General features: G+C 40.7%; 1 protein-coding gene across 2 annotated transcripts; it reads right to left on the reverse strand.

Annotated features, from left to right (window-relative positions):
* Positions 1-1,647: 1,647 nt before the first annotated feature.
* LOC106546017 (dual specificity protein phosphatase 13B) lies at positions 1,648-23,507 on the reverse strand. 2 transcript variants are annotated; one of them, XM_087702165.1, is made up of 5 exons: positions 23,262-23,507; positions 19,865-20,071; positions 14,620-14,840; positions 5,679-6,220; positions 1,648-2,724 (listed from the first exon to the last, which is right to left on the reverse strand). In XM_087702165.1, the coding sequence occupies exons 2-4, from the start codon at positions 20,023-20,025 to the stop codon at positions 5,997-5,999; spliced, it is 606 nt and encodes a 201-aa protein (XP_087558291.1). In that variant the 5' UTR covers positions 20,026-20,071; positions 23,262-23,507; the 3' UTR covers positions 1,648-2,724; positions 5,679-5,996. The 2 variants fall into 2 exon arrangements, with proteins under 2 accessions (XP_087558291.1, XP_087558292.1); XM_087702166.1 differs by lacking the exon at positions 23,262-23,507 and adding an exon at positions 22,129-22,265.
* Between the last annotated feature and the right edge of the window lie 360 nt (positions 23,508-23,867).

Below are 23,867 nucleotides of genomic sequence, written 5' to 3' on the forward strand. Positions count from 1 at the left end.
CTGTCACATGCCCCCGCCCATCTAGCCATGCCCACTGAGTCGGTAATAACAATTTTTGAAACCTACCTCTGTTCCTCACGTTGTGTCTGTCACAGCCTTGGAAGTTTCTGGGATTCTCCATCAAAGCATCAATCAGGCCTGTTCCTACTTCACTTTTTGCGGGGTTTGGGGCTGCGAGTGAGACCTCGCCGAAACATTGCCAAGACAATCTCAATCTTACATGGGAAAAGACCTGAATACAACAAGACCAGCATATATTATGTATGTATTTATGTGTATATTTATTTATTTGCTACAGTCTATTTCGTATTTCTATCTTTTAACCATTTTCCGGTTTTGTGGCTGTTTTTTAATTTGTTGATCTTTCTTCCATTCTTTTTTGCTTTCCTACTTCCCCCCCTTTCCTCTAGCAACCCTACTTCATTTTTTTGTAAGCAGCATTCTTGATGAAAATGAAAGAGGGGATGAAAAAGAAGAGATGAGTTACTAACACCTCCAATGCCAATTTGTTGGGTGGAACTCAAGAAGACCAGTAAGTTTATGCACTGCATTCCACTTAATTGCAGGCACATTTCAGGATATATACTTAGTACTGTTCAGGGGGAAAAAACCTCACAGGAATTAATTGCCCAGTTTTTATAAACACCTTTTTAAAAAAAATAATAATCCAATTTTTACTTAATATTTCAACCTCAAGCAAAGATACAGACATAGTTTCATAAACTGGATTTATACTTCCATCTGCTGGTGAAGGGAATCATTACACCTCCTCTTTTTTGCCAACAAAATATATTCCTTGGTAGATTTTTTTAAAAATAATTTTGTTTACAATTGATAAATCAAGTACATTTTCTCAAAATAATACATAAGCAGAGGCCGATGTCAGTACACTTTTAAATCCATCTTATTTGTTGTTAGAATGAAATTCACACCAAATTCTCAGCTGAAGTTATGGGTTAAGATTTTTTTTCTTACTTTTTTCTGTCTATTGCTGTTTTATTCTCTACAGGTCCATGTTTGCCTATATTGTCACTTCTATGGGAACATTTAAATTTTCAAGACATGCTGATAAATTTTATTTGCATTATCTGTTAACCAAAATAAATTTATTTCTCTAAAAGTAACAAATTATGTTACATTACGTGTATGTGTAAGTTTCATCCACAAATAGTTGCCTATAGTTATTCGTGTTAGAGCTTAAGTTTGTTTTATTTGTTCTTTTGAATGGATTTTTATTGGTCAACCAATATGACCAATAAACCAATGGCTGAAATAAAGTTTCTTTCTGTCTAAACAGTTGAATATAGAGTTTTGGATTTTCATTTTCTTTTACTGTATAATTTTTTATAAAGTAGGTTAGGTTTTAGTTGATAGATGATAGATAGATAGATAGATAGATAGATAGATAGATAGATAGATAGATAGATAGATAGATAGATAGATAGATAGATAGATAGATAGATAAATAGATAAATAGATAAATAGATAAATAGATAGATAGTAATAGATAGATAGATAGATAGATAGATAGATAGATAGATAGATAGATAGTAATAGATAGATAGATAGATAGATAGATAGATAGATAGATGGATGGATGGATGGATGGATGGATGGATGGATGATAGGTAGGTAGGTAGGTAGGTAGGTAGGTAGGTAGGTAGGCAGGCAGATGATAGATAGATAGATAGATAGATAGATAGATAGATAGATAGATAGATACGTACGTACGTACGTACGTACGTGGGTGGGTTGATGGATGGATGGATGGATGGATGGATGGATGGATGGATGGATAGATAGATAGATGATAGATAGATAGATAGATAGATAGATAGATAGATAGATAGATAGATAGATAGATAGATACTGTGTTTCCCCGAAATTACGATATGTCCTGATAATAAGGCCATGCCACATTTTTCTGGTAGGCAAAAATATAAGCCCTCCCCCGCAAATAAGCCTACAGAACAACAACCCCCTACCTCCGGCCAGGCAGTATTTCTTTTAGACTCAGAGTGGAAACGTCTAATTAAAACAGCGTTGGAAAACAAGTAACACATGAACAAATACAGGACAGAATTGGCTGTTTTTTTCCCCTATTTCTTTTTTTGTATGTACCATACAAAATTGATACAATTGATACAATTAGTAATAAATGACCAGGATGGAAATGAGCTAGACCCTCTGGGGTTTTTATGAGGACGGGTCAAAAAGATCAAGATAGCATCCATAGCCATATAATCGAGGTGCCACTCTCTTTTTTACATGCATTACAGAGACAACACATGCAATCTGTGGGCCTTCAATCACAGAGCTGTAGCTGTCGTCTTTCCAGCCCCCTGTTTCTGTGTGGGCACCATCCACAGGGCTGGGCCGAACCAGCAGTGGAACCAGGCCAAACCGGCCTGGGCGCAGAACCAGTAGTGACCCAGGCCTGCTGTGACCCCGAATTGTTCCCTCGCTGCCGCTTGGTTGCTGCCATTTTGGATTTTAGTTACTGCGCACGCGCAGTTCACTGTAAATTGTTCTGCGCATGCATGCAGAACAATTTACATGGAAGAGCACATGTGCACACAGCGTGCATCTGGCACGCACACACATTCTGCTTGTGCAGAAGCGTCCTGGCAAGTGGGCGGGGCCTCCTGTTGCCGCTACCACTGATTTGGCTGAATCAGGCCGAACCGGGAGCAATCCACCACTGCCGCTGGGGGCAAGGAGCTGCTCTTTATCTTTTTTTTTTTTTTCTTAAAGTACATTTTATTTATTTCATTTTCATTTTCATTTTATACAATCACTTATATACTGTGCGTAACAAAAAACAAAGAGAAAAAAATCCACCATGAAAAAAAAAAAACCCAACATGACACTTCAATCCTTCATACACCCTCTCTTCTCCCCCTCCAACTTTCATTTCTCCCCTCCAGCATTCCCCTCTTCTACTTCCCTTCCCCCTCAGACATCTCCCCCTCCCTCCATCTCACCCTCCTTACATTCCCTCTCGCTCCCTCTTTACTTCTCCCTCCTCTTTCCCTCTTCTCCTCACTTTGGTGTATCCCTACAATTAATCTATTCAGTTTGTTTTTTTAAAAAATAAAAGAGAAAAAGAAAAAAAAAAGGGAAAACGAGCCGCAGTATACAAGTGAATTCTTATTGTTCTAAGAATTGAAACTGTAATTCCACCCTCCACCCTCCCCCCTATAATCCCCCCTCCCTAACCCCCTTACGGCTTCGCAGGTCCCATACCCGGCATAATTCTTTAACAAGCACTTGAGTATAATAAAGCCAGCTAACTTTAAAGTTAAAAAATAAATAAAAGAAAAGCCAAAAAAAAGAGAATAGTAAAAAAATAGAAAAGAAAAAAAAACACACACACACACAAAAAGAAAAGAAAAACAAGAAGGGTCAATAAACCCACTACGTTAACACAGCTTCCCATCATCTGTAAATCTTAAACAATGTAGCTCATTCCAAATTTCGGTTATTTTACTACTTGCAGGGTTTCAAACTGTATTAGAGCCAGGTAAGTTAATCAATTAGGGTTCCCCAACTAAAAGTCTCATTGCTTTGTCTATCTATTCAGACCTTTAATTTATCTCTTTTTTATCCGAATATCCAAACCTTTCTATAAAACCATTAAACTCAAGTACTTCTTTCATTTTTCATTTCCAACATCTCCCTTTCTATCCTTACCCACCTCCACATGTAAATTTTTTACCTTCCACCCTGCCTTTATCCATATCCACATATATATTTTATCCGCGTCCATTGCTCCTCACATATTTACTCCACCTTCCTGGAGACTCTCCGACCAATCTTTCTTGACCTTATATTGAAATAGCAACTCAAACAAACATCAGCTTGCATTCTAGCCCCAAGTAGTCTAATTAAGCTTTCGCTACCCTTCCCTCTCCCACGCGCCTCCCAACTCCGTTCGTCCCTGACCACAACTCAAAAAGATCGCAATCTCCGCTCTCCTCGCCTAGGAAAATAATTCATGCGCAGTTTGAGTTAGAGTTCAAACAAATCTTATATACAATATGTGTCCACAATCAGCAACGCTTCTTTCAGTCTCCATGTCTCATCATCGATATACAACTTTTCCATTTTATCCCAGACAGAAATCATAAAGTTTTAAGAACATCGCTAAGTCTTTATTCTTTAGTCTTCTGCCCTTCCGGAAGAGGAAAGCAACACCCTCCGCCTTGTAGCCACGTGTCTCGCTGCTTGTCTTCTCCTTCTCCTTGTCTCTCTCCAGGTCCGGATGAGTCAGGAAGTCCCGCCTTCAGGGTCTCATAGTAAAATTCTCGGGCTTCACAGACAGAATTAATGCGGTGTTTTTGGTTGCCAAATGTAACTGTAATGCCAGCTGGGACTTCCCATTTGTATGGAATCTGAGAATTTCTAAGTTCTTCGGTTAAGAAAGTGTACTCTCTCCTTGTTCTTAATATTTGAGATGGTATCTCTTTAAAAACAATCAAGTCCTGTCCATCAATTCTCAACCTCTTGCTGTAAAGCCTCTGTATTATCTCATTTCTGGATTCCCTTGTGGTAAAGTATATAATTATGTCCCTCGGAAGCTGTCGCTGTTTTGCTACCCACGAATTCTGGCGGTAAATTCTTTGAATCTGCCAATCAAAGTTAAGTCCCGGACTTCCCACCAAGCGGCTAAGAGCCTCAAAGAAAATCTGTTTCAAATTCTCCTGTTGGTTTTCACGCAGTCCTCTAACTCTTATTGCGAAGGCAGTCTTATTATAATTTATCATGACAAGTTGTTTTTGAGCATTTTCAATTTCCTGTTGTAACGTTTGAATTTTGGATATCAAATTAAGGTTAGTTTCTTCCAAAAGTTCCAATTTGTCCTCCGTTTCAGCAATATAATCTGTCATGACTGTCATTACTCCGATCATATCCTCCTTTGCCTGAGCAATTTTAGCATCAAATTGATCATATAAATCCAATATCAGTTGATTAATTTCCTGTCTGAAATCATTAAGCGTTTTGAGAAGAAATTCTTGTGTTAACAAATCTCCCGTGGAGGGTGTAGGAGGCAAGGGTAGCGGTTTCATAGCAGTTTTTTGAGATATGTTATTAAGGAAGCGCTTCTGTTTAGATTTGGGAGCCATTCCAGAGTAAAAATAAAAGACAAGCAATCAAGCGAGCCAAGAATCAAAGTCTCTGCTCCCCTCAGTTAATCTTTTAGCAATTAGTACGGAGAAGCCTTCAGGAGGGTAGGGCTGACTAAGTACGTCACATCAAACACAAAAGCTACAAGATCGCCATCTTGTGACGCAGCTAAAAAAAAAAGGGAGCCTTTTGCGAAGTTGAAGCTGGTATTTTAGATAGTAATGGAAGAAATTCCTCAGGAATGGTCCCCGCCCGGATTGATTTTTAAATAGCTTAGCTTTGTCCTGGGGGGGGGGGGCAATCTGCCTAGGGCTGCAAAAAAGGCAGCGCGGAAAACTGGCCGGAGTAAAAGCTCAGCTAATGTTGAACCTCTTCTCCATTCACAGCAAAAAAAAGCTATGAATTACAAAGAGATCCTAACGACTGACCTTCTCCCTGCCCCTTTCTGCCAGAAAGGGGAGATATCTATAGATCTTATAAGATATACGAACCAGAATCCTGACAGGAGCTTCGTTGAGCTCCGGACGGCGGCAGGCTCCTCCCCCCGAAGCCTCTTTATCTTTAAAAACATGTTTCTCCTTTTCTCATCCATGACAATATAATATTCTGCCTTTTTAATATTTCCTAGGATATTTCATTCTTCCAAGAAAGGGGTGGGTGCTAACTTTCTACATTAGCCATCCCTTCAGTATCCTGTTAATTCTAAGTTTTATATTTAATATTATTCCCATTTTTCACTCTGCTCAATGAGTTTTATGTCATAAAAGGAAGCATTTCTTTCCTCCCAGTCTCAGAAAAAAGGTTTTGCTGAGTGAATCATTCCAAATGAAAGCATCAATGCTGCAGAATTCCTGTATTTGCAGAGTTATTCAGTCCCCTTTAGCCATAGTGTTAGCTCTCTTCTTTTCATTGTTTAATTTGATGTCGAAGGCTCGGAGCTGGCTGAGGAATCCAGTGTTTGGACAGATACCTCTGTGAGAGTCCACTGATTTTAAGGCTTCCACAAGTGTCAAGTTTTCGTGGATCATCAAGTACGCCAACACTAAAGTGGCTGAACGGCTTAGTCCCATAGCACAGTGGACAAAGACCTTGCCTGGGAAGACATAACAAAAGCAACTTTGAATGCACATAGTTCATGTACCACTCATAGTCCACCAGGGGTGTCCACAAGGAATGGTCAAAAGAGTCAAGATGAAGGTTGTGATGGTGCCGTCAAAGTTTGCTTTATTTTTATGCGCTGTGACACACATGCAGAGTTTCGACTGAACTATCACAAGCATCATCTTGATTTTTTTCACCCAATCCTTCAGACACGCTTTTTGATTTCTCTAAACTGTTTTATGTGGTAAACAATCTTAGCCTGCATTTACGCAAAATTGAGGTTACATTATTATTGAAATTTGAGCTTTGGTTCTTCATAGTTGTGCTGTCCCACTCACCCGCGTGCACACACCTTACTTGGTTTAGTGAGTTTATTAATATTCCCCAACAATTCCCTCCACCAAAAACCCAGAACTGTCCCAATGAAGTCCAGCCACCAGCAGACCAATGCTGGTCCATAGAGCAATGGCCAAGCAGTCCACAAGGTACTTGAAAGTTTCTCATTCAAAATAAACTCAGGCAAACTAAAATCCACAATGCAACAGAGTTCACGAGGCAAGAAAAGTCCAAAGTTCACACGGCACAATCCAAGCCAATAACAACAACAACAACAACAACAACAACAATTGCATGAAGGCAAAAATTCAACATGTTACCACCAACAGCAAATGTCGCCTCTGTAATGAGAAAGACGAGACAGTCAGCCACTTGATCAGTGGGTGCAGCAAAATTTCACAAACTGACTACCTACAACGCCATGACCACGTTGCTAAGATCATTCACTGGAAATTGTGCCAAAAGTTTGGATTTGAGTACAGCAAAAACCACTGGGACCATCAGGTTAAGAAGGTTTTAGAGAATGGGAAAGTCAAGATCTTGTGGGACTTCAGAATCCAGACTGACAGGCACTTGGCCCACAACACACCTGACATAACAATAGTTGAAAAGAAAAAAGTATGGTTCATTGACATTGCAATACCTGGAGATGCACGAATTGAAGATAAACAGCAAGAAAAAATCACAAAGTACTGGGACTTGCAAATTGAAGTTGCGCCACTATGGAAAAAGAAATCATATGTTGTTCCGATTGTAATTGGAGCCCTTGGAGGGACACCCAAAGGGCTACCTCTCTATTTGGAAATTTTAAATTTATCAGACATGAACATTCTGATTCTACAAAAAACCACCCAACTTGGAACAGCTTATATCCTCCGATGTTACCTTAACGGTTCCTAGGTCCTTGGTTAGGACTCGAGCTGTTGAGCTACCAACCAGCCCCAAAGGCTGTGAATCTCACCAAAGATTAACCACATCATCATCATCATCATGACGATGGTGGTGGTAGTGGTGGTGGTGGTGATGATGATGATAATGTTTTGGGTGAAAAAAATATATTCTGAATGAATGCAATCCAGGGAAAACATTATTCTGCTGTGGGACATGAAAGAATGGATGGGAATCTTAAGATCAGAAATGATTTAAACTGTTAAAAGTCAGTTCAGTAAGAAGAAGCTAAGGTCAATCTAGAATGTCATTAATTTCTTTATTTCTTTTTTCTCAATAGATTTTAGACTGTGTTAGTTAAAAATCCATACCGTGTACGGGTTCTGGGAAGTCGGGGGGGGGGGGAAGGAGGAGGGGGGTGGGGGGGTGGAGGGAGGGAGGGGCACACACAACAAAAAAAATGTACTTCAATGTCTTAATGATTGACAAATGACATATTTGTGTTTTTTTTAAAAATAAAATAAAAAAGTTCTGTTTAAAAAAAAAAAGAAAGAAAGAATGGATGGGAATGAGATGAGGGAAAACAGAAAAAAGTGATTGGTTTATTTAGAAGTCCAAAATTAAATAGACTAATGATTTGTTTAGAAAATGTCTGTTTTGAAGACATGAGTCTATATGCATACACATGTCTAGGAATAGATAGGAAGATGATTGATTTTATTCAGTGGTGAAATGTAAAAATTTTGCCACCGGTTCTCTGGGAGTGGATTGGTGGGTGTGGCTTGGTGAGGGGGGCTCATGTGACTGGATGGGCGTGGCCAACTTTTTAAAACTTTTAAGGCATTTTTAACTACCTATTCACCCAAACTGATAGTAAAAAATGCTTTAAGAAGTGGGGGGGGGGGAGTTCAGTTGTGCTGTGTAATCGTGGGAACCATTTTTTTCACTTTTTAAAGCATTTCAGTTTTTTATTATCAGTTCGGGCGAATAAGTAGTAAAAACATTCTTTAAAAAGTGGATAAAAACGTTCCCACGATCGCAGGGCACAGCTGATTGTCATGGAACCCCTTTTTTCACTTTTAAAAGCATTTTTTTCCTGCCAGTTTGGGCATTAGGCAGGAAAGAAATGCTTTAAAAAGTGAGGGGGGGGGAGCTTCCGACAATCGCACAGCTCACAGCTGATCCACGCGATCATCAGAAACTTTCCCCCCACTTTTTAAAACATTTTTTTCCTGCGGGTTTGGGTGAATAGGCAAGAAAGAAATGCTTTAAAAAGCAGGGGGAAAGCTTCCGGCAATCCCACGACTCACAGCTGAGTTACCAAAAAGCCCGAAAGGCTGTGAATCTCACCAAAGATTAACCACATAATAATAATAATAATAATAATAATAATAACAATAACAATAATAATAATAATAACAACAACAACAACAACAACAACAACAACACCTCTTCTACCGATCCCTTGATGAAAATTGAATCCAAACTAATATTCACCTATGCAAAGAAAAAACTTGGAACTTTTGGAAAGAACTGTGGGAAAACCCAGTGGAACACAACAAAACTGTCTCCTGAATCAAAGATATTCACAACAAACAACACAAAACAAGATGGAAAATATTGTAATAAAAACTGACTTGGTGGCAAAACAAGCAAAGAAGGTCAAGAACTGGAGTGCACTTGCCCTGGATGAACGGCATGGATACTGGCTAAGACACCCGACAAGCCTCCATCATTGCATGGCCATTCAATCAAATGCTTCAAAATGCAACAAGTGAAGAATGGTTAACAGCTGGCCGAAAATATTGATAATGAAAGATCCAGAAAAAGCCACAGAACCAAGCAACTATAGCCCAATTACTTGTCTGCCAACAACGTTCAAACTTTTACAAGGATACTTGCAAATTCAGTATTCAATCATCTGATGGAAAACAGTTTGTATTCAGTAGAACAAAAAGGAAATTATAAAAAATCAAGAGGAACAAAAGATCAGCTGCTCATAGACAAAATGGTACTAAAAAATGCAAAACAAAGAAAAACAAATGTAAATATGGCGTGGATTGATTACAAGAAGGCATTTGACTCATTATCCCACAGCTGGATTAACACCTGTCTGGAAAACTTTGGAATCAGCAAAAATATCTGTACATTTTTGAAAGCAAATATGCAAAAATGGAAAACAGTTCTAACAACAAATGAGGAGAACATTGGTGAAGTCAACATCAGATGAGGAATCTTCCAAGGGGATTCACTTTTACCACTACTGTTCAACATTTGTAATTTGTACTTGTAATCATCATCCTTTGCTAATGCTTTCACTATATTTCCATTTCCCAGTTCTATTCCTTCTGTTTTTTCCATTTTTCCTTGCTGCATGGATAATATAGCACATTTTTCAAGTCCAAAGTTCTTTTTTTTTTTTTTTTAAATATATTTTATTCAATTTTCACATTCCATTTGCAATCATTTATATACAGGGTATTCACTATAAGAAAAGAGGAAAAAAAAAAGAAAAAGGGAATAAAACGAACAGATAAAAAGGAAACACAACTCATCATTCACAACCCCACCTAACCCTTCCATCCTCCATACACCCCATCTACCCCCTCCAACTTTCCTTTCTCCCTCTAACACTCCCCTCCTACTTCCCTTTCCCCTCAAACCTTCCTTCTCCCCTTACTCCCCAGACACCCTCCTTACATTCCCCTTACTCCTTACATTCCCCCTACTCCTTCCTTACTCCTCCCTCTTCCTTCCCTCTACCTCCCTCCTTGGTGTATGCCTTTATTCGAGTGTTGTTTGATCTGATAAAGGTAAAATGAACCAAGGAAAAAAAAAGAAATAAAAAAAACAAAAAAAAACAAAAACAAAAAAAAACCACCGTATATAAATACATTCTTGTTCTTTTTAAGGCTATGTTAACACCCCCCCACCCCACCCCCCACAAATCCCCATCCCTAATCCTCCCGACTTCCCAGGGCCCACACCTGGCGCTACCTTCTGTCTAAAATATCTTGTGTACATATGGATTAAAAAATAAAAGTAATATATCAAAAGAAAAAAAAAACAGAGAAAAAACAAAGAAAAAAGAAAAAAAAGGGGAAAAAAGAAAAAAGAAAAGGAAAAAAAAAAAAAGGAAACCACTCTTTGTGTTGATCTCAGCCCCCCATCTTTATCTATGTTTAAATAGTATAAATCCTTCTATCTATATTTTATTCTCGTCTCTTACTTCTTTGCTATTTACCCCAACCTTCTGTAGGTTCTCCCGTTCCTCTTCCTTAACCTCATGATCCCTTCCGATAAAATTTAAGCAGCGTGGTTCATACCATATATTCAAATATAACTTTACAGACAAGTAATCAAACTTTCCCTTCTAGTAAAATTTACACAGCATGAATCATCTTTCTTTAAAGCAGCGTAAATCAAATATTACTTTACACAGAAATCAATTTCTATCTTAAGATAATTCCAACCAACTTCCTCTTCAAATAGGATTTAAATAACGTAATTCATTCCACATGCATTTTACCCTTTTCCCTTACTTGTCTGATATTTTTCCCTTCAAGTAAAAGTTAAATAGCATGGGTCATTCCACATATTCGAATAATACTTTCAGCAAAAGTCAGTTAACCTTCTATTTTAAAATAGTCCCTTCTAACAAGGTTTAAACAACATAAATCATTCAGCATTCTTTTTACACATTATCTTAAAATAATCCCAACCGACTTTCTGTTCTAATAAGCTTTAAACAACATAAGTTTTACCCTCATCCCTTGCTTGTCTGATGTTTACCACAAATAACGTAGTTCATTCCACATGCATTTTACCCTCATCCCTTACTTGTCTGATATTTACCACTATCAAATTTATACTAGCATTTGTTTAAAATGTAATTCAGAGCAATTTATAAAATAATACTTTCAGCAAGAATCAGTTATCCTTCTATTTTAAAGTAGTCCCTTCTAACAAAATTTAAACACCCTAAATCATTCTGCATTCTTTTTACACTTATCTTAAGATGATCCCAACCGGCTTTCTGTTCTGATAAGCTTTAAACAACGTCAATTTTACCCTCATCCCTTGCTTATCTGATGTTTACCACTATCAAATTTATGCTAACGTTAATTTAAAATCTAGCTCAAAGTAGTTTCACCCAGCTTTCCCTTCTGATAAAAATTAGTCCGCTTTTTCTACCGGGGAGAGGTCTCAAGCCCCCATTCAGTCCTCAAGCATTTTGAAATGTCTAAATTCTCGATCTCCGTTTTTCTACTTCTCCGAGGGAGGAGGGGCTACCCCCTCCATCTTGCAACCACATGGCCAACCGCTCGGCTTCTCCTTCCGCTTGTCTCTCCACTCTTCCAAACGCGTCAGGAAGTCCCGCCTTCAGAATCCTACAATAGAAATCTTGAGCCTCCGAAACAGAGTTAAGACGAAATCTTTGATTCTCAAATGTAACTGTGATACCGGCAGGGGCCTCCCATCTGTATCGAATCTGTTGGCTCCTAAGCTCCTTAGTTAAAAAGGCGTAATCCCTTCTTGCTTTCAGCATCTGAGAAGGAATATCTTTAAAAACAATCAGGTCTTGGCCTTCAACTCGGAGCCTGTTATTATGAAATTTTTGCACGATCGCATTTCTAGATTCTTTTGTAGAGAAATGTATAATTATGTCCCTCGGGAGCTGTCGCTGTTCCGCTATCAATGAGTTCTGGCGATAGATTTTCCGAATCTGCCAATCAAAGTTAAGTCCCGGGCTTCCCAGCGCATGGCTGAAGGCTTCAGCAAAGGTCTGTTTCAAATTCTCTTGCTCCTTTTCACGGAATCCCCTGACCCTTATCGCAGATGCCTTCCTATTAAAATTTATCACCATAAGCTGTTTCTCATTGTCTCTAATTTTCTGTTGTAAAATTTCAATATTGGTAGTCAAATTTAAGTTAGCCTTCTCCAGACTTTCCAATTTGTTCTCTATTTCAGCAGAATAATCTGACAGGGCAGACACAGCTGCAAACGTATTCGCCTTCATTTGATTAACTTTAGATTTTAAATCATCATATAATTCCAGTACAAATTCCCTGATTTCTGTCTTAAAAGCGTTAAGCATTTTAAGGAGATATTCCTGTGTTAAAAGTTCCCCAGCAGAAGGCACAGGAGACAAAGGCTGTGTTTCTTTAAATTCTTTTGTAGCAAGACGCTTCCTTGACTTGGGTGGCATAATAAATAAGCAAGTAAGCAGAGCTTCGCTCCCCTCTATTTCCAAAAAAGAAAAATTTATTTTGTTAAGGAGCAGTCTGCAGGGAGATAACACCGGCTAAGTACATCAATCATCCACGGAGAGAAATCGCCATTTTGAGGTCTATTTAGACAAAGAAGTCTCTAAGACGAATGGTGCTGGTATTTACGATAGTAATAAAAACATAAATCTCACAGGGGTGGGACCCGCCCGTATCAATTCTAGCTTGAAAAAACTTTGTCTTGTCCTGGGGGGGGGCTAGCCTGTCTGGGGCTGCCAAAAAAAAAAGGCAGCTGAGAAGAAATGGCTGGAGATAAAAGCTCCGCTTCGGCCGGATCTAATCTCTTTCCACAGCCATAAAAGAAAAAAGGCTGTGGCTTACGATTAGATCCTAACCTACGGGGCTATCCTCCCTGCCCCTTTCTTAGCCAAAAAGGGGTGCTATCTATGATCTTATTTAGATATACAGACCAGATCTCTGAGGAGCTCGGTGGAGCCCTCCTCGGCAACAGGCCACGCCCCCCTGGGAAGTCCAAAGTTCATTTTGATGTCACTGCTGAACAGTTGAACTGTGTTGAGTATTGATTTAAGTTCAGTGGGGCTTTTCGGATACATTTTAAAGTCATGGTTTATCTTGCCATTTTGGCTTGAGATTTGGTATCCCAGTTTTGTGTTTCGTAGGATTATTGTCAGTGGAATTAATGCAATATTGCATTAATTAATTAATTAAATTAATTAATTAAAACATCTGGCTCCCCAAGTGCCTGTCAGTCTGGATTCTGAAGTCCCACAAGATCTTGACTTTCTCATTCTCTAAAACCTTCTCAACCTGATGGTCCCAGTGGTTTTTGCTGTATTCAAATGCAAACTTTTGGCACAATTTCCAGTGAATGGTCTTAGCAACGTGGTCATGGCGTTGTAGGTAGTCAGTTTGTGAAATTTTGCTGCACCCACTGATCAAGTGGTCGACTGTTTCGTGTTTCTCATTACAGAGGCGACATTTGCTGTTGGTAGTAACATGTTGAATTTTTGCCTTCATGCAGTTTGTGGCTAAGGCTTGTCCTTGAGCTGCCAAAATAAAGTCTTCTGGTTTTTTTTTCCAGTGCTCCTGATCTTAACCAGTTCCAAGTTAGTTTTTGGTCAACTTTGCCTTCAATACTTTTCAAGTATTGGCTATGCATAGCTTTGTTTTTCCAATTTTCAGCTTGCTTCTCAATTACTTCTTTCTTATATTCAGCTATAAGAAAGAAGTAATTGAGAAGCAAGCTGAAAATTGGAAAAACAAAGCTATGCTTGTTGTTGTTGTTGTTGTTGAACAGTCTGGGCTCTTGGGAAGATTTGGAATATTATTTTGAACCAATTCTGCATTGCTCCCAAGAGTTAGCATGGTTGTCTCTATGAAGTTCTCAGAACCTGAACTCAACTTTAGATCAGGTTGCTTTTCCAAGTTTCCAAGACACTCTCTTTTTTTAACTTACTTGGTGTAGAAAAATCCCCACTCTAAGCATGAAGAATTAAACAAATCTCCTTTCACATTATAACCTTTGGTAATTATGGGCCAGAAGCAGTGGTGGGATTCAACCAATGTAACAGCTGGTTTGCTGAGCATAGTCCATTTAAAAACATCTCTAAAACTTACCTTCTACTGCAGCCCTGGTGAGTAAAACAGCTGAGGCATGGCAATCCGCTCTGCCACGCCTATCAGCTGGGCTTCAAACAAAGGAAATATAGGACAGACTAGCACAGAGGTGGGTGGGCAGGCCAATTGATTGCTGGAACTACTGGTTTGCATGAACCATTCCGAACTGACTGAATCCTATCCCTGTCCAGAGAAGCTTTCCTGAACCATAATAAGCAATAGCTTCCAGCTTCCATAACCAGCACTGAAAGCACAACCTTTTTTGGGGTGCCATTCCTCATTTTTAAAAGTCTCCTCTTACCTCCTACAGTATTTAAGGCCTTGTGTATGAAATCGGCAGCCTCGTGGAAGAAGACACTTATGTCAAACGAATTGTCATCGAAAGCTTGCACTCCATAGTACTGAATCGGCAGGTCTCGGTAATAACGAGCTCCAGTGTTGATGTTGTAGGGCCCGTCGGCTGCATTAAGGATATGAGTGATGCCAATGCTCTGAAGAATGGATTTACTTCTTGCTGCCCATCTATCAAAAGACAATCAAGGCTTGTCAAAAGACAATCAAAAAAGAGGAAAACTGGAGAGCCATCTTCGCCCCATTACATCGGCCCACCCCGCCTGGTCAAGCAGAGAAGGTATGCTACAAAAGCCATCAATTAAAGAACTTTGACTGGCAGGATTCAAGAAGAGACCCTTCTCTATTAATTGCTTCCATCCTTTGGAACAGCTTCCCTCCCCTCCCCCCAGGGAGTGTGGTGCCCCCCACATTCTCCTGGCCTTTTGCAAACACCTGAAGACCTGGCTCTGCCGACTCATTTGGGCCCCACAGAAAAGCATGCTGCCACAGATTTAGTTATTCTGAATGTTAAATGTTACTTTACCTCGTACTCAGAGATTCATACAGTTTTTTATGTCTTAGCGCTGCACTGGCACAGTGGTTAGAATGCAGTACTGCAGGGTACTTCTGCTGACTGCTGGCTGTCTGCCTGAAATTTGGCAGTTTGAATCTCACCAGGCTCAAGGCTGACTCAGCCTTCCATCTTTCTGTAGTTGGTAAAATGAGGACCCAGATTGTTGGGGGCAAGTAAACTGCTTAGAGAGAGCTGTAAAGTGCTGTGAAGCAGTATATAAGTCTACATGCTATTGCTATTATTTGGACACCAGAATCACTTTGTGAGGGATGTGGCTTTTAAGTCTAATATATAAATATAAAATAAACAAATCACTTCTTGGATACTGTTGAATATCATGCCGAAGCCCACAGGGGCTCCTATCAAATGAATTTCAGCTACCTGTAACCTGTGTAGTGGCCTGCCAGTGGCCAGTGAAGCTGGAAGCAGAGTCAGACAGTGAAGAGATCGGGGAGGAGTATAGGCCAGTCCTGGAGGCTGGGGAAGGCTCAGACGAGAGCTCTGCATCAGAAGCAGAGAGGGGGCCAAGGCCATCTGGCAGTTCTCAGCTGTCTTCAGAGCTAGACAGCAGTGAGGCAGAGGAACAACTGGAACCTGTTCCCAGCATGTGCATGCACAGAGCTTCCAGAAGAGAAGAACAGCTAAGAAATCAGGGTCGACTTGGGAGTAAAGCCACAGGTGAACAGCAGTGGTAGGTTGCACTTACCTTCACTACCAGTTTGCTGATTAGGCGTGTGAGGGTTCCGTTTGTGTGCACACCTGACTCACGCTGTGTGTGCGTGTGCAATCCACCACCCCTGCAACAACCAGCTGATTGTTGGAGCTCACACAGGCACCGCATGCTGTCTGTGTGCACAATTTGTCATGAAAACAGGTATAGAGCACAGGCCGGCAGGCAGGCCAAAAGAGCCACCGTATCAGTTTGCTTTCAGCTGCTCCGTCCCACTACCGGTTCAACTGAACCGGGCCGAACTGACAGTAACCCACCTCTGGTGGAAGGTGATTGGCCCCTCCATTAGGAAATAAAAGAGGAGCGATAGGGGAGTGGGATTTTGCAGGAAACAATTCATTTGTTCATTTGTTAGTTTGTTTCAGGAGTGTGAAGATCTGTCCGTGAATCTCAGAGACTCTGTGCCAAGTCTTTCCTTGCACTGCACTGCGTTTGGAAAATATTTACATGGCAGATTTCCAAGCTAGATAAGGTCTGTGGTCATAACTTCACCTTTGAAAGACTTTACCAGGTCTTTGCTGAATGTGAATGAGAGGAATTCACATTTGTTTAATAAAAGGGTTTTTTCCGGGACCAGGAATCTGCTTTGTGCTTTTTGGGGAAGCCTGGGTCTGAACAACCCACTCAGTCCAGGAGTAATAGATCCATCACTGCCCACTTCGTTGCCTCCTTCCTGGTTAGCTATTGAAGCGAAAAAGAAACAAGCATAATTTGTTTTTCTTCCTCTCAATGCTGGGACAAGGGCCTCCAGGAATTCTCCTAGCTTGTTCAGGGGCTGTGATGTTTGTAAGCCCTGGGCAACTCGCTTGATCAAAGTGAAAAATGTTCAGCTTTGATCAGGAAATATGGGTTGATTGACAGTGTTCCCTCACTAGCCCCTGGGCCTGGAATTCTCCTCCATCACTGGTTTACAGACCAGATGTTCTAGAATCATCGCTAGCGTTTCGATTGGAATGGTTTGACAGAGTCATGATGGCTCTGATTTTTAATTATCCTCCAGTGAACGTCTGTCTAATGATTCTTCGGTGTGGATGATGAAAACAATTAGCAGGGTATACAGAATCCAGGAGACTGGTAATGTGTTTTCAGACTAACGAACATAATTAAATGGAGAAGCTTTCAGGAGCTCACAAGGACTTACCTCTATGCATTTATTAAAATGTGCTAGTGAGAAAACGTACTACCAGGCTTCCTCTGATCTTTGGCCACCAAATATTTAGCACGTTTTCCTATGATATGTGGTTCTTTACACTCCACCCATTCTAGGTCTGTGCAGTTTCATTGCACACAGATGGCGACTCAGCCATTCATTTATTTAACATGGAATTGAAGACTTCCAAGATTTTGCTGGAATTTGGGGATCCTGAGGGCAACTAACCACATCCTTTTAAAAAAAACTTATATCTGCATTATATCTTAGATTAGTATATTTCAACCTTGGACACCCAGAATTTTGGGAGTTGAAATCCATACAGGTCCAAGTAGCCAAGGTAATTTTAAAAAGGTGAAAAATAACATGCTGATTATGATGACATCATCCATTCAACCATGTCCAACTCTTGGCAATTCTCCACATTTTTATATAACAGATTAAAAGAGATGGAACGGACTTGATAGGTCATCTAGTCCAATACCCCCTCCCCCTCCTGCTCAAGCAGTAGACCGTACACCATTTCTGAAAGATGGCAGTCCAGACTCTTCTTGAAAATCTCAAGTGCTGAAACCCCCACAAGTTCTGAAGGCAATTTCTGTTCCATGGGTTGATTGTTCTCACTGTCAGAAAAGTTATTCTTATTTCAAGGTTGAACCTCTCCTTGATCAATTTCCATCCATTATTCCTTGTCTGCTCTTCAGGTGCTTTGGAAAATAGGTTGACGCCCCCCTCCTCTCTGTGCAGCCCCTCAAATATTGGAAGACTGCTATCATGTCTCCCCTGGTCCTTCTCTTCACTAGACTAGCCATGCCCAGTTCCTGCAACCGTTCATCATATGTTTTAGTCTCCAGTCCCCTAATCATCCTGGTTGCTCTTCTGTGCACTTTTTCTAGAGTCTCAACATCTTTTTTATAATGTGGTGACCAAAACTGGATGCAGTACTCTAGGTGTGGTCTTATTAGGGTTTTATAGAGTGATATTAATACCTCATTTGATTTTGATTGTATTCCTCTGTTTGTTATTCCAATTTAGGATTGCATTGGCTTTTTTGGCTGCTATCACACACTGCTGGCTCATGTTTAGCTGGTTGTCCACTAAGACTCCAAGATCCCTCTCACAGTAACTGCTATTTAGCCTGGTTTCACCCAGTTTATATGTGTACTTTTGGTTTTTCTTACCTAAGTGTAGGACTTTACTTTTCTGTACATTGAATTTCATTTTGTTAGATAGGGCCCAGTGTTCAAGTCTGTCAAGATCCAACTGGATCTTGAGCCTATCTTCTAGGGTGTTAGTTATTGTTGTCAGCTTAGTATCATCTGCAAATTTGGCAAGTTCTCCTTCTATTCCCTCATCTAAGTCATTTATGAAGATATTGAAGAATAGTGGGCCTAAGATGGAACCTTATGGTACCCATTGTTTACTTCTCTCCATGTAGACTTAGACCCATTAAGGACTACTGGTTGACTATGGTTTGTCAGCCAGTTGTGAATTCATCTGGTGGTGAAGCTATCTATTCCACTTTTTTCTAGCTTATGAAGAAGTAGGTTGTGGTCTACTTTGTCAAATGCCTTGCTGAAATATAACTATATTATGTCCACATTTCACTGGTCTACTAATTTAGTCTGATCTTGCACTGCTTCTCTGTGATGTTCTATGCACTGCCTGGTGTCAGCTTTGATGATGAATAAGATGCCCAAGACTTATTAAAATCACCCTCCTTTGACTATTTCACAGAAAGTTTCAATAATCCCTAGCTATCAGAAACATGAAATGAGTGGAGTTCCTTGGTCTTTTAATTAACCAAGTTGGTCACATTGGGGTAGTTTATAAATGTTGCTAAATAAATACAGTCCCAAAAATAAGACCCAACTGGAAAATAAACCCTAGCATGATTTTTCAGGATGCTAGTAATATAAGCCCAAAATAAGCCCCAGTTAAAATCATTAGCCAGACGGATGCATTTAATACCATATTTTCCCCAAAATAAATACTTAACCTGAAAATAAGCCCTAATGCATCTTTTGGAGCAAAGATTAATATAAGCCCCAATCTTATTTTCAGGGAAACACTGGACAAGTGAATAAATAAATCAAAATTGAGTGGGCAAAGCTGCTGACTCCAGTTCATTTTATTGGGCTCTCTACAATGGGTCGTTCCAAGACTTCCAACAATGGGTCTCCTCCCTTCTCAGGACTCTAAGTGGTAAGAATGGGTTGACTTCCCATCTCCTTCTCAAGAAGATAAATACATTATGGCAGAAATCTTCAGAGGGGTATCTAAGGTTATGGTCCCAAAAGGTCAAGATGTGATGCAGAGAAAAACCAGCCTTGATTGCATTATCCCCACCACCATCCTGGCTTTTTATAATTGTGCCTTGTGGACTCTCCTATTAGAGGGGAAAATGTACCAATGAGTCAGGAGTGAAATCCAGCAGGTTCTGACAGGTTCTGGAGAACTGGTAGCAGAAATTTTGAGTAGTTCGGAGAATCGACAAATACCATCTCTGGCTGGCCCCACCCCATCTATTCTCTGCCTCCTGAGTCCCAGCTGATCAGGAGAGAATGGAGATTTTACAGTATCCTTCCCCTGCCACGCTTACCAAGCCACGCTCACAGAACCAGTAGTAAAAAAAATGAAATTTCACCACAGCAATGAGCCCTATTTTCCTTACCTCTGTTGAATCTCTGGAGGTGAAGGGACACTTTTGAAAAAGAGAGTTATCATAGATAATGCCTCTAAGCAACCATCCTACTTACGCATCTCCAAGGTAGAGGTTTGGCCACACTTGGTCCACATGGTTGTCAGATCCTCCTCTGGCCCATACCATTCTCTGCAATTCGGACAGTGCTGGGGTCTCATAAAGGTTTTTCCTCTCTGGACTGGGATTGTGGGAAGAATGGGTGCTCAGATTGGTCATGGCTGCTCTATACTTCTGTTCACACGGTGATTCCCCGCTGACCTTTCTGGAAACAAAAGAGTTCGGTTTTCCATTAATAATTATATTTTGCATTGTTAGAAGGAATATCCTTCTGGGTTTAGTTCCAAGTGGGAAGAAAGACGCCGGAACATGGAGACTGCTTGGAAAGATGGTTTTATTGATGAACAGGACCACATGGGTTTGAAGTCCTGGGCAAAAAGGCAGATGGGTGAGAAATAGAGATAGATTTGTACCCTCTGTTCTGCTTTGAATTTGAGCTTGTATTCTGATTGGTTGTCAGACTCCCATGGGGCCATGCAGGAATAACTTTGTAGGTTGTCTTTGAGTTCTAGGCTTGGTTGATTCTGGCTGGGTGATGATGTAATGAAAGGGATTTGGGCAATTCCTACTATCACTCTGCCTAAAGGAGATAGATCTTTGTTATGTAGAATAGACTGGCTCAGGCCTTAATGGCCCATTGACAAAGATGTGGGGGATGAGTTTCTGCCTCCCTTTTAGGAGAAACATTCTGTCCTTTTAATATTTCCTAAAATATCTTATTTTCCTTAGGAGGGGGTTGTGTGCTAACTTCCTACAGCATATAACTAGTGTTCTAAATTGCTCCTCTCTCTTTCTATTGCTATTTGATATATAGAAATAAGTATGTATGTGTGTGCGCACATACAGACACATTCATACATACCCACAGCTGGTTCGGGCGAAGCGGTAGCTCCAAAGATCATCTGGCCACGCCCACCCACCCCTGCTCTATCCTGTCCTTTATTTCCTGCTTTCCAGCTCATCTCAATTGCGCAACAAAGCTGATCCCCCCCCCCAATGTTTTACTTACCATTGCTGACTTGGAGTGTAAGCAGCTGAGCTTCTAAATGCTCCATTTTCAGCACTGCACGCATACACAAAACACACATACATGCAAAGCGCATGCTCACCAAACCAGTTGTTAAACTGGCAGCATCCCACCACTGCACACATACATATTGCTTTTTAAACCACCCAGGGTCACCTTGTGATGAGATGGGACACAAATAAATTTAACAAACAAACAAACAAACAAACAAACAAACACAAGTGCACAACATTGCTTACGTCTTTCTTGCTGAAAAGCATGATGTAGCCCCCCTTTGGAGCACATTGCAATAATCAAGAGAGGATGTAACTGAGGCAGGGGTGATCATTCTCAAATGCAACCACCTCAGGAAGCAATGCAGCTGGTGCATCAGTGTGACTATGTGAAATTCTTTGTCCCTGCAACCTCTGCATGACCCAGCGATCCAGGGAATCCAGGTGAGGTTGAAGGAGCATATCCACGTTGCAGGCCTGCTCTCCGTTCCCCAGATCCGGTTTCTGCTCAGACTGTGCTAGTTGGCTAAGAGTTCAGTTTGCTTGCCTTCACCCAACCTGTTACTGATTTCAGGCAATGTTCAGGGATGCTTCCTTGGCCCTGAGTGGTACATAAGGAGGAATAGCTGACATGGTGCTGATAAAACTGCTTCCCAGGCAGTAGTGGGATTCAAAAAATGTTACCACCGGAAGGATACTGTAAAATCTCCATTCTCACCCCACTCCAGGGGAAGGATATTGCAAAACTATTCAAAATTTCCACTACCAGTTCTCCAGAACTGGTCAGAACCTGCTGAATACCACTTCTGTTCCTAGGACATTTTTAGCTTAACAAGCATCACATTGACCTCTTAGAACTCAGTGATGTCTTCTTTTCCCCCCTTCTTTTTATAGAAAATTGGAAAAATCACAGTATCGAACATCTTCACAGTGAAGATGGGCATATATGTCTGGATGGCTTCAGTCTATCCGAGATAACTCTCTGCAGTGGCAAAACAGCTAGTTTTGCCTGAGGCCATTATCCCTGCTTTAAATAAATCTGTGTGTTCTGAAAGAAGAGAAGACATCCATATTTTTATCCCCAGTCTACTATTTATTTGTTTGTTTGTTTGTTTGTTTGTTTGTTTATTAAATTTTGTATGCCGCCCACTCTCAAATGAGACTCAGGGCGGCTTACAGTAAAAGGGAGGGGGGATATATAAAAAATAAACAACAGTTTAAAATTACACAACAGTCACAAACCTGAAGTGGGGCTGGACAACTCAACAGCCCCAGGCCTGCCGGAACAGCCAGGTCTTAGTCGCTTTGCGGAAGGCCGGAAGGGTAGTGAGGTAGTGAGTCTCTGGATTTGATTCATGCAGCTGAATTTTCTCCCTGCATGAAGTCCTTCAAGCTCACCAAAAACCAGGTTTTGGGGAGCTGTTTTTCATTGCCTGGGAGGAAAACATTGGGACGTGTAAACTTCCTTTCAGCCATACCTGGGTGCCCCAGCAGATATCCAGGTTCCTAGATAGCTCCAAAGATTTCTTTTTAGCCATGAGCCATGAGATCTCGAATTTTGACCACTATTGAGCTCTGAACATTTCTGTTGCTAAGCAACATTTATGTTATGTGAGTCACTAAACAAATGGTTGTGTTGAGAGCTACCTGTATTTTAGTAGAACGAAGACCTGAGGAAGCTACATAACAAGAGTTCATTCTTCTTACACTTATTATTAGGGGAGACATGGTAGCATCCTTCCAATATTTGAGGGGCTGCCAGAGAGAGGAAGGAGTCAAGCTATTTTCCAAGGCACTCAAAGGCCAGACAAGGAACAATGGGTGGAAACTGAACAAGAAGAGATTCAACCTACAAGTAAGGAGAAATTTCCTGACAGTGAGAACAATCCACCCATGGAACAGAAGTTGCCTTCGGAAGTTGTGGGAGCTTCATCACTGGAGGCTTTCAAGAAGAGACTGGACTGCTAGCTGTCAGAAATGGTGTAGGCCAGAGTAATATTTAGCACATTCTGACCAGTTCTGGAGAATCAGTGGTGGACATTTTAAGTAGTTCGGAGAACCGGTAAATACCAACTCTGACTGGCCACGCCCCCATCTATTCTCTGCCTCCCGAGTCCCAGCTGATTGGGAGGGAATGGGGATTTTACAGTATCCGTTCCCCTGCCACACCTACAAAGTCACACCCAGCAAGCCATGCCATGGCCACCAAGCCACACCCACAGAACCGATAGTAAAAAAATTTGAATCCCACCACTGGTATAGGCTGTATGGTCTCCTCCTTGGGCAGGGGGTTGGACTAGATGACCTACAAGATCCCTTCCAACTCTGTTAATCTGTTAATTAAATCTGTTAATTATAAACAGAACGATTGGTACCTGTTTGCAGTTGGTTCTTTTTCTTGTTATCTTCTGCAAAATTCTTGCAGGCTCTTGCCTCTTTCATCCAGAAGTAATAAAGCATATTGCATAATCCTTCTGGCTGGTTTCTTTTTTTAGTCGCTGATAGCCAACCCTCTGCTGGTGTTGGATAAACACTGTTTCTACATAGTGTGTTTATAGATTAGGTTTCTGATACTTTTGGCATACGCCTGGCATTCAGCCTGCTTCTTGGGCCCTGCATCCTGTAATCAGAGTAGAAACATGAGAAAACCACTTTACAAATGACTGCAGAAGTAGCTCAGGATTCTTAAAAAATATAACCTGGGAAAGGACTGACAATTGAGAGAGGATTGCAGATTTATACTTTCAGTGGGATTGGCTAACCTTAGAATATATTTTCCTTGTGATAGTAAAAGGGCTAGTCTAAAACTTGTATTCCATTCTGGGGCTGCATAAAATTTAAATCCAGCTCTTGCAAAAATTATTTACATTTGGCTACTATTAAAAATGCAGACTGCGGTGGTGGGATTCAAAACTTTTTACCACTGGTTCTGTGGGCATGGTGTGGCTTGGTGGGCGTGGCTTTGTGGGCATGGCAGGGGA

Source organism: Thamnophis sirtalis, unplaced genomic scaffold, assembly GCF_051295495.1.
Source record: "Thamnophis sirtalis isolate CommonGarterSnake01/CBP01778 unplaced genomic scaffold, rThaSir2_p1.2 scaffold_15, whole genome shotgun sequence".
NCBI lineage: Eukaryota > Metazoa > Chordata > Lepidosauria > Squamata > Natricidae > Thamnophis > Thamnophis sirtalis.

Bases quoted from the DNA above. Each gene is read 5' to 3' on its own strand.
- LOC106546017 (XM_087702165.1), bottom strand. From the start codon at position 20,025: ATGACCAATCTGAGCACCCATTCTTCCCACAATCCCAGTCCAGAGAGG. The intron at 14,841-19,864 runs GTAAGTAGGATG...GTCTTTTGATAG, and splicing joins AACCTCTACCTTGGAGATGC to ATGGGCAGCAAGAAGTAAAT. The intron at 6,221-14,619 runs GTAAGAGGAGAC...ATGTCTTCCCAG, and splicing joins GGCCTTAAATACTGTAGGAG to GCAAGGTCTTTGTCCACTGT.